The sequence below is a fragment of the Lepidochelys kempii genome, chromosome 9 (genome assembly GCF_965140285.1).
Source record: "Lepidochelys kempii isolate rLepKem1 chromosome 9, rLepKem1.hap1, whole genome shotgun sequence".
In the NCBI taxonomy this organism is placed as follows: Eukaryota; Metazoa; Chordata; order Testudines; family Cheloniidae; genus Lepidochelys; species Lepidochelys kempii.
Genome location: NC_136388.1, coordinates 89,460,823 through 89,472,032, shown reverse-complemented (window position 1 = coordinate 89,472,032; position 11,210 = coordinate 89,460,823). Strand labels below are relative to the sequence as shown.

General features: G+C 48.4%; 1 protein-coding gene across 5 annotated transcripts in view; it reads right to left on the bottom strand.

Moving 5' to 3' along the window:
* TMEM255A (transmembrane protein 255A) overlaps positions 1-11,210 on the bottom strand; it is a 59,145-nt gene that overhangs the window by 10,832 nt on the left and 37,103 nt on the right. For 4 of the 5 annotated variants that reach the window (XR_012160987.2, XR_012160988.2, XM_073361313.2 and 1 more), the window contains exons 5-8: positions 8,467-8,529; positions 7,260-7,348; positions 4,246-4,408; positions 3,113-3,256 (exon numbers count right to left, since the gene is read on the bottom strand). Coding sequence is in view for 3 of the 5 variants with exons in the window: in XM_073361313.2 (XP_073217414.1) it covers positions 3,113-3,256; positions 4,246-4,408; positions 7,260-7,348; positions 8,467-8,529 (459 nt within the window). In the remaining 2 variants the exon portion in view is untranslated. The remainder of the gene's footprint in view (positions 1-3,112; positions 3,257-4,245; positions 4,409-7,259; positions 7,349-8,466; positions 8,530-11,210) is intronic. The other variant, XM_073361314.2, reaches the window with a different exon arrangement.

Below are 11,210 nucleotides of genomic sequence, written 5' to 3'. Positions count from 1 at the left end.
TCAAAGCACTGTAGGAATGACCCTTTCCTAGCTGATCATTCCCTGCCCCTCCTCAACACACAAGGTGATTGCCTAGCATAATGCTATTTTCATGCAGAGGGTGACAGTTTCCTGCCTGCTTCATTTGTGCTAGGCATGTTCCAATGGGATGAGAGAGGCAAGGGTCTGCCACTGGAAATGGCTTGTTCAAAGTGACTGGACTGTCATGGACCACAAGAAGCCTGTCTAGGCTCACACCTGGCATGAAACAATCTCAACCCAACCCCTAGAAGTTTGTGTGCCTAAAAACTGACAAAGAGTCAGCTCAGCCACTCTGATGACACGTGCACAAAGTTGGAGAGAGTTTGCCGGCGGTTAGGGAAGGCGATGGAGTCAGGAGACCTGGGTTCTAGACCAGGCTCTATTAGAAATGTGGACTTCTTTGTTTTCTGTCAAAGTGATAGAGTGACTGTGCAGAAGGGTTAATTGGCTAGCTCCTTGTAGCAGAAGACATGCAGTCCTTCAGAAGGGACTGAACGAGGAGAGGGGAGTGGCCTCACATTCCACGCAAGAGGGAGCAGTGTGGAAGAAGGTGCAGAGACATTGCATGGAACATGCAGACAAATGGGGCACTGAGGCTACTACTAGGGGAGAAGGGGACTGAGAGACAGAGATGGGTAAGGAGGGAGGGGCAAAGTTATGCAGGGCCTAGAAAGGGAGGATAGGAAACTGGAACAGTCTGATGGAACAATTTCCAAGGCCCTTAGTGACTTAGGAGCTCAAGTCTCATTGAAAGTCAATGGGACCGAGGCTCCCTGGTGTCCAAGTCACTTCTGAAAATAGGGCTCAAGTGTTTCTGAAAACGTTCCCTTTGGTCAGCACACAGGTTTTGTACCCATTAAACTGTCCCCTTTTAGGAATAGCACATTCAGCAGCACAGCGCCTTGGAAAGGGGCTTGTCAGTATAGTTCAATTTGGTAAATGTGTAGGAATAAGCTATCCCAAGGTAGCCCTTTCATAGTGATGTAAGTCCACAGTCTGGGGGGTGGCACTGATCTAGTGAAATTGGTACAGAATGTGTGTATGACAAGCCTTAAAAATCCTGAGCTGAGGAATACTCAACGCTTTACAATCTTCCCGATGTCAGTGTTACATGGTAGCATCAGAGGGGCTACAGACGGCTACTGTTAAACAGAGAAGACTGAGGACAAGGGACAGTTTGAAACGTACATTGCAGCTTCTTTCTTAAACAATCCAAAAAAAGCCACCAAAGTACTAATCATAAATAAGGATCCACTTGTTAAATCCAACAGCACAAATGTTCCTAGTCCTGGCACAGCTCCCAGAGGATACTCCGGCCATAGGGAAGGGACGTAGAGGACCATGCAGGATCATCTTATGAAGATCTAATACAACCTATTCTGAGGGACCTCTCGGCTTGGCCCTTAACAGCACGTGACACACTTCCCAGGGGTACCCAGCACTGGGATGCACCTCACTGCCACCTGGCCTTAGCATGAGGAAGGTGGCAGCTCAGACAGACATACTGGAGCTAGCTTTAATCTCGTGAAGCTGTGGCAGGGTGCACTTGAGCCTGGGGTGTACAAGCCCGTCTGGAACCCTGGGTAATTACTTGTGGGGCCAGGTGAAAGCTAGCTCGGGTACGTCTACTCGAGCGGCAGTCGCACCCTGTGACTGCCGTCTGGACATGCAACTTAGTGAAACTTAAATACCGGCCTCAAGAACAAGGTGCAGGTTTGCAGGGAAGTTCTAGCACCCTCGGTAGGAGGGGGGATTGCCTTCGGTAGACCTCGGGGGAAGAGACACCTTCGTGGTCCCAAGGCTAGGGTACTCTTATCTACCAAGGGAAGGTCATGCCTGACTAATCTAATCGCCTTTTATGATGAGATTACTGGTTCTGTGGATGAAGGGAAAGCAGTGGATGTATTGTTTCTTGACTTTAGCAAAGCTTTTGACACGGTCTCCCATAGTATTCTTGTCAGCAAGTTAAGGAAGTATGGGCTGGATGAATGCACTATAAGGTGGGTAGAAAGCTGGCTAGATTGTCGGGCTCAACGGGTAGTGATCAATGGCTTCATGTCTAGTTGGCAGCCGGTATCAAGTGGAGTGCCCCAAGGGTCGGTCCTGGGGCCGGTTTTATTCAATATCTTCATAAATGATCTGGAGGATGGTGTGGATTGCACTCTCAGCAAATTTGCGGATGATACTAAACTGGGAGGAGTGGTAGATACGCTGGAGGGGAGGGATAGGATACAGAAGGACCTAGACCAATTGGAAGATTGGGCCAAAAGGAATCTGATGAGGTTCAATAAGGATAAGTGCAGGGTCCTGCACTTAGGACGGAAGAACCCAATGCACAGCTACAGACTAGGGACCGAATGGCTAGGCAGCAGTTCTGCGGAAAAGGACCTAGGGGTGACAGTGGACGAGAAGCTGGATATGAGTCAGCAGTGTGCCCTTGTTGCCAAGAAGGCCAATGGCATTTTGGGATGTATAAGTAGGGGCATAGCGAGCAGATCGAGGGACGTGATCGTTCCCCTCTATTCGACATTGGTGAGGCCTCATCTGGAGTACTGTGTCCAGTTTTGGGCCCCACACTACAAGAAGGATGTGGATAAATTGGAGAGAGTCCAGCGAAGGGCAACAAAAATGATTAGGGGACTGGAACACATGAGTTATGAGGAGAGGCTGAGGGAGCTGGGATTGTTTAGCCTGCAGAAGAGAAGAATGAGGGGGGATTTGGTAGCTGCTTTCAACTACCTGAAAGGGGGTTCCAAAGAGGATGGCTCTAGACTGTTCTCAATGGTAGCAGATGACAGAACGAGGAGTAATGGTCTCAAGTTGCAGTGGGGGAGGTTTAGATTGGATATTAGGAAAAACTTTTTCACTAAGAGGGTGGTGAAACACTGGAATGCGTTACCTAGGGAGGTGGTAGAATCTCCTTCCTTAGAGGTTTTTAAGGTCAGGCTTGACAAAGCCCTGGCTGGGATGATTTAACTGGGAATTGGTCCTGCTTTGAGCAGGGGGTTGGACTAGATGACCTTCTGGGGTCCCTTCCAACCCTGATATTCTATGATTCTATGATTTAACGCCACTGTCTGTTGTGCCGTACCTGGAAGTCATATGCTGAGTATGGTGGCAGATGAGGAGTGCTGTGGTAGTAAGTGTTGTAAGAAGTCACCTGTGGCCTTGAGTAATAGGACACTGAGGGATGTGCGTTTTCAACTGTACAGTTCAGTGTAGGCAGGGAGGGAGTCTGTGGAAACAAAGACACACACAGTCTGACACAAAGGTTAACCTGCACTTGACCCACACTCACAGATAACTGACACCTGCATGACTGCAGAAGTGATTTAAAGGAACAGTGACTGATTTCAGAGCCCAGTTCTGGTGAATGAACAACTTGCAGCTCAGTCTGATTGCTCTGAAGTCAATTCATTCTTTAGCTATTCAGTGTGTTTCCTTTAAGAACGAAGAGAACAGGCTGGCCAAAGCCCATCCCACGCTAGTGCACAAATGAAGTGGATTTTCAGAATGGCTTCACAAATGCCTTACATTCCACGACCCAGTACTGGGTCGCACCCGCAGATTGAAAACCAATGGCATAGCACATGCCCTATTCAAGCCTACTGAAGTCCCACTTATTGTCAGACCAGTATTTCCATCTTCTTCCAACACACAAATTATCTTATTTGGTTTCCCCCAAAAAATCAGCTTCAGCTGTTTTACACAATGAGGAAACCAGGTGAATAAATTTGGATGAACTGAATGGTAAGTATTCTGTAAAATTCAGAATTTTTACCGTCATGATTATATTAAACAATTCATAAACCTAAGTGCCACCGAAACATGTTTCTTCTTAAAAGGGACATCAGGCAAAATATTCATTTTAAAAGGGAATTCCTCCACAGTGGAATTAATGTCTGAGATTATTATCACTGACTTAATCTTACATTTCTTCATGTGCTTATTTGTTAATCGTTTGCAATTCCCTATGCTTAGACAGTCTTGTTGGATCTGCCAATTTAGTCAATTTCACTTTCTGCTTATAGTTATTCCAGTTCCTTCTTCACAGCACAAGCACAATGGTGCATGATCTGGATTCAAACACAGTAAAGGATATTTAAACAACCACTACCTGTATGTACTGTAATATCACTGCCAGTGAGGTTTTTAAGAAATGTGTATGTCTAAACTTGTCTGATCATGTGCCTTTAATTTCTCTAGTAGCGTGCATCATCTTACCATGTCTTTAAAGCCTCCAAGGATTGCAGCTGTGATGATCCCTAGAAACAATCCAACTATGTTCAAAATTGTCGCTGACCAGAGCAAGTGGTAAAGGTGAATGATATCCTGGCAGCTGCTGACATCAATATATTCATAGTACCCACCAGAAATTTCCACTCTGCTGGATTAGAAAAGAATTAAACAACAGTATAATAAAATCCAAAAAAGCCCACCTGGACCACAGAATGCATTCCTGCAATGGACCAGGGGTCCGAACATCAGTGGGATGTTTCCACAGGTAAAGCCTGCTGGAGTAGGCCCATCATGTTGTGACCTGAATATTGACATCTCCCCACATGATTATGGCTGTGGAGAATACTCATCTTGAATACACAGTGATGCAAACATATCCCGCAAGCCCCCCTGAATGTCACTGAAGTCAGTGAGTTATGGGTGGGTGAAGCTGCAGTCTCGGAGTTGCCTCTTACATTTCTACCTCATGTCCTACAGTTACACTGGGCTTATTGCCAGAATAATAGATAATTAACCAAATGTTCTGTCCTAATACAGCACCATTGACTTCACAGCTCTTTCCACACTTTAAATTTCTCACCCCTCCCGGAGAGGCTGGTAAGCATTACCATAGCCATTTTATAGAGGGACAATTTAAAGACATAGAGGACACATAGCTTGACCAAGTCGACACAGTAGCAGACTTGGGAACTGAACCCTGGAGTCCCTTAAGTGAAGTTTGGTAAAAAGCTGATATTCAATATATAGGTCATCAGATGTTTACATAGAGCCTTTCAATCCAAACGTTCCCAAGTGCATTACAGCCTGATAACCTCTGCACACACACCAGCCCAGTCCTCCACTGAAATGCAACACAGCTGCTACCGCCGGTGAAGGACTGGCAGCTCTCTTACAACACCCGGCAATGTTACATAACGATGACGCCAGGACGTAAAGAATACAGTCGTAGGATCATGACCCGAAGCCCTCGGGACCCTGGATTTAGATTTCATCTAAGACACATCTCATCTTACCCATTTAAGCTTCCCCTCCCCGTAAACTATCAAATAAAAAAAATCCACATTATTTGGATATGGCAGGAGGAGTGCCATTGTCAACACAACGGCCCTGAATCCTAAATGTTGGGTTCTTCCATAATCACTCCTTTCTGATTGCCGCTCCAGGAAGTAAATCAGATGAATCTATAGTGGAGCCTAATGAATCCTGGTTAAGACACTGTAAGTATTTGGAACATGACAGTCTCAGAACTCACAAATTACTTTGATTCGTATGGTCACACACAAATTCACATAATGTGGCAAAGTCCAAACCCCGCAGGAGCTTTGGCGAATTGGTATATTTTTCTGCCAAATCAATGTTTTCATAAAAAATGTATTTTTGGGGGGTGCTATGAAATTATTTGTGAATTCAGGTCAAACGTGGCCAAGATTTTTTTTTTTTGAAAAGTCAAAATGTTTCATTTTAAAACATTCAGTTCCAAACTTGAAATTTGGCCAATTAAAAAATAACAAACAAACCCAAAACAGCCAAATTGAAACAACAATAATAAATTACCCAAAATGTTTTGATGGAGTTGAAACAAACTATTTTTGATTTGATGAAAAAAATTGGAAAAAAAAAAAGAATACATTTTGTTTTGGTTCTAATCTAAATGGATCTTTTTTTTTTTTGGTTCAGTCTCAAACCCCAAAAAATCCATTATTCGCTCAGCTCCGAAATAGGTGCAAAAATCTTGTAATAAAAGCTTAGATCTCCAGTCTCCCAGCCCGGAGTTCTATGCCCAGATCTGCTGCAGACTCTCTCTATCATCTGCGGCAACTCAGCGTGGCCAATGTTTGCAAAGTGCCTTCTAATTTTAGGGGCTCGATTTGAGGCACCTTGGGAGATTGATTTTTAGAGGCCCTAAGCACCCACAACTCCATTTTAGATCCATGGGACCTGCAGGAGCTCAGCACTTCTGAAAATCACCCCCCCAAGTTTGTCTTAAGTTGGGGGATCCAAAGCTAGAAACACCTAAAACCAGAGACCACAGCTGAAAATTTTGACTTTATAGGGACATTGTCAACTTACACATTACAATTCTGTCTGAAAAACATTCCTTGACTATTTTTATGTGTGCCTAAGATTACAGTAGCTGGAAGAGATTAGAGACAAAACTGTTCTCTCTTTTCACTGCTGACTCTGTGCATTTGACAGCACTTTGAATAGAGTCAGTTTCACCATTTCCTGTACCTCTCTCCCACTTTATAATCAGTTTGTGCTGTTTTTTGTTTTCTGCTGTTTCATACAGCACCAGGGAGAGAACACACACATTTAAAAAAACAGGTAAAGTCACAACATGTGGCAGGGGATATGGGTGTCAGGTATAGTACCTGAAATGATTTTTAAGCTTAAAAAACCCAACTGAATAGTTTACAAGTTGACCAGATCCCTTAAGCCTCAGTTTCTCCATTTTGTAAAGTGGGGATAATACTTGCCATCCTCATTGCGAAGGATTTACATTTATGTAGCACATTGAGATCATCAGATAAAAGGTACCATAGGGGAGTAGCTTGGTAATTTAACCTTTTGAACACACTGAAAGACTAGATTTCAGAGTAGCAGCCGTGTTAGTCTGTATTCGCAAAAAGAAAAGGAGGACTTGTGGCACCTTAGAGACTAACAAATTTATTTGAGCATAAGCTTTCGTGAGCTCACGAAAGCTTATGCTCAAATAAATTTGTTAGTCTCTAAGGTGCCACAAGTCCTCCTTTTCTTTTTGAAAGACTAGACTGTCTTATGGCAGCATTACGTGATCCAACTTCCATTATAATACGGTAGGGTTGCTACCTGAAGTAATAATGCAATATCTATTTCTATAATAGCTATAATTAACCAATCCTATATATAGCTCCTACCATATCCTGTAGGAGTCCCTAACCTCTTTAAACAAGAGCAAAGCAATGTATCCCATATTTGCTCTTGGCATGGATGCTGAATGCTATTTTTAGTTTACTCACTTTCCACAGTTGTATAGGTCACAGCAGAAGCAGGTGTTGGTTTTTATTTTAGGTGTGCAAGGTCCCCGGCGCTGTGGATTACAGATCCCCTGCGTGAACACAAAGAGAAGGGGGATACAAGGAACCCAGGAAAAGACGAGCAATGGCCTTCGGTCCTGTTTCTCTGAGGCTTGGTCTATGCACAGATTTTGTACCAGTATAACTATGTTGGCTGAGGGGGTGACTTTTTACTGATATAGTTCTACTGGTACAACCCCTAGGCCAAGACCATGACATGGTGGCGAACGCTGGATGGTTACTGGATACACGTGCGTGTGTCCATCCAATCTCGGTTATTGCCAGGCTTACTCTGGAGATGTCACCTCTCTGGGGCCAGCGAGATTCGATCTTCTCCCTGTCACTGCTCCAGCACTGACCACTGCCCATCCTGCACCCCAGACAAGTGCTGGGGGGACATTGCAGTTGGGGAGGGGGAGCCAGGGAAGAAAAATGGATTTTGCTGGCAGGCTGATTGTTTTTATTCAGCAGCTCCTGAAAGCGGCTCAGCTATTTGGAAGGAAAGTCCCAGGGGATGCAGAGCAGCGCGCAATACACTTGATTTATCACACAGGTTTCACCCACTCCATGTGATTGTAGATGTTCCCCCCTTTTTAGGGAACACATTTCTCTGTCAGAAGGTGTCCCAGTTTGGGATGGGGAGCTGCTTATCTTACAGCTGGGCAGAGCTGTCCTTCACTTTCCCCTCGTCAGTGTTCGCCATGGAAATGCTGGCACAGTTGCTTCTGCCTCAGATGTTGACCCTGCTGAGGGCCGAAAAGGCTACACAAATGGACACGTGTGTCCTTCACCTCCTCTCTGCTGGTCTCCTCTGTCAGGCTGGCAGTCCCACAAAGGACTCCAGGCTCGCTCGCTCTGGTCCCCAACCCTAGTTCCAGCATGCCCCACTCCTAAATGCCCTCTCTAATCCCCGCTGTATTCCAGCGTACCCTTCTCCACCGCTGTGCTCCCCGACAATCACTGGTGCCTCACGCTCCTCCCTCTCCAAGACCCCAATGCTGAGCCCTTCCCAAAGTCCTGCTCTCCTGTGCATGCAGGGAACGAATGAATCCATCCTGGGGGGGCTCTGTCCCTGACTGGTCCGCAGGGCATACACCTCCACGCCACTGCCAGCCCTGTTAGAAAGCGATGCCACCAAAACCGCTCTCACCTCGGGTGGAGTCGTACTTTTGGAATAATACTGACATCGGCCTGCGTACAGGGGCCTAAGATCCTGCAGAAGAAAACAAGCAGTTTAGCATATCATTCAAAGCCAAGCCAAGGTTCAAATCTAGCACACTGCCACATAATCTGAGCAGGGAGGACGGGCCAGGCTGGGCGGGATTTTCAAAAGAGCACCGTGCCCCCACAGGCAAAGGAGTGAAGGGGCCAGCTTTGCAGAAGCGCTTAGCACCCAGCAGCTCCTGTGGAAAACTGTTTGAAAATCTGGCCACGGAGGCGGGTATGTCTTCACTGCAGAGTCAACCCAAGTGAGCAGCACGCAGGCCTAGGTTAGCCTAGCCCAGGTGTGAGCAGCCACGCTGTAAAGCCATACCTGAGTTCCTGTGTCCTCACTCGGGGCTGCACTCAGCCCTGTGCATCATGTGACATCAAACTGACACCCACATGGATCATCGGCAGGGTTAGAACCTTTAAATCCCACCGCACGCACCACTGCCTCTTGAGCTAAGGGAGTCAACGACAGCAGTAGTAGGTTCTTCTTTGAGTGATTGCTCGTATCGCACCAATTAGGTGCGTGTGCCGTGTGCATGGTCGCCAGAAAGTTTTCCCCCAGCAGCTCCCATTGGGTCAGCTGTGGAGCTACCTGGAGTGGCTCAATATACAACCCTGCCGACCCAGCGCCTCCTCAGGTCCTTCTTACTGCCAGTGATGGTCATTGGAACTGTGGTGACTTGCTTAGCAAGCTCTCCTCGTTTTCCCTAGCTTTCAGTTAGTTTAGTTCAGTTATGCCAAGCCTCGTTATGTTTAGTTTTAGTGTTTTCGGTTGTTACAGCAGATAGCTGTTGGGAGTGGGGGGGTCTTCCCCTTCACCCAGACCGCGTTCCCCATGGTGACTTGGGGTATGCCTAAGTCCCAAGGGTTCAAACCCTGCAAGTCCTGTAACAAGCCCATGCCAACAGGTGACCCCCACGATGCTTGCTTGAAGTGTCTGGGGGAAGCATACCAAGCGGACAAGTACGGGATTTGTAAAGCGTTTTGCCCCGGAACAAAAAAGGAGCGAGACTTTCGCCTCAAACAGCTCCTTATGGGGGCAGCACTTAGACCGTAACCTACATCGGCGCGGCAAGACTCGGCACCGAGCTCATCAGTGCACAGCGCCCCGGTGGCTGGGCTAGAAGCGGCACCGTGGGAGGACTCTGGGAGAGACCCGCAGCATCACCGCTTCCCAGTGCCAAAACCGGTGGGATCGACCCGGCACCGGTCCCATTCCCTGACGCAGAAGCGGCACTGGAAGCACGGGGGGAGTGGATCTCCGACTCTGAGACCCACCCCTTTGGAACGAGCTAATGGGGACTGCCAGGGGACTGTCGAGCCCGGTGCTGTTGGACTCCCCGAGCTAGGTCATTGAGGAGGTGGAACTGCCATCCACTCCGGGCACGTTAGATGCCACGAGGGACCTCATTACCATGACGGCACCACGGTCCTTCGAGCCAAACCTTCGTGGCAACGTCTAGAGGCCAACCGGCGATGCTTCGTCCCTCAGCACAGCCGGTGGAATGATGGCACCGCTTTGAGTCCTGGCAATCGCGGCACTGGTCACGCTCGTGGCACCAGTCCAGGTCATGCCAGCGCTCCCGATCATGACGCTGATGCTCACACCGATCCCCATCATGCAGCAGGTCCCACTCCCAGCACCGGTCATCCCGGCACTGGTCAGTGTCCCCGCACAGACCCCGAATCTCAGTACCGCTCCCCAGCCTCGCGGCACCGCTCTCCAGTCCAGCTCTGCTCAGCACTGCCCTGGCCATCGTGGTCCAGTCTAGATACTCAGAGCAGGGCCGGCACCGGTCAGGGCATGGAAGGCACCCTGACATGGGGCCAGCACCATGGCCTGCACAGTGGCCATTCTGGACCCCATGGGCACACCAGGCTCAGGGCACCCACTCCAAGGGTTCCTGTTTGGCGGCCTCTGAACCGCTGGTACTGGAGGCATCAGCCAGTCACTCCACCCGTAGGGGTGCCAAGGAGATACCGGTTGTACTACCTCCCCTGGAACCAACCCCAGTTTCTGAGCCTGATCCAGGTGTGGTTGGCCCCGACAGAGAGGAGGGACAGGAGGCCTTTGGAGACCAAGAGGGTCAGGAGGACCCTGTTCCCCCATTAGCCTCCTCCTCATCCTCCCTGGACGAGGTGGTTGCAGGGACCTCCGTCTCTGGACCGCCTCCCATAGACAGCCGTGCCCACCAGGACCCCCTTCGCAGGGTGGCGCGAAATATAGGCCTGCAGGCCGAGGAGATGGTGGAGTCGGAGGGCCCGATGGTCGACCTCCTGGCCCAGGAAGGCCCGTCGAGGGTGGCTCTACCCCTCATCAAGACTATACAGGTCAATGCTAAGACCATTTGGCAGACCCCGGTCTCCATCCCTCCCACCGCAAAGGGTGTGGAGAGGAAGTATTTCGTCCCATCTAAGGGGTACAAGTACCTCTTCACACACCCGCAGCCTGGCTCATTGGTGGTGGCTGCAGTAAATGAAAAGGAGAGGCAGGAGCACCAAGCACCTAGACTTATATGGGCACAAAGTGTATTCCTCGTGTGGGTTACAACTCAGGATTCCCAGCCAGCAGGCAATTCTGAGAAGATACAGCTTCAGCTCCTGGAACTTGATGCTCAAGTTTAAGGAGCAAGTGCCAACAGAGTCCAGGGAGCAGTTTGGAGTGATAGTGGAGGAGGGCAA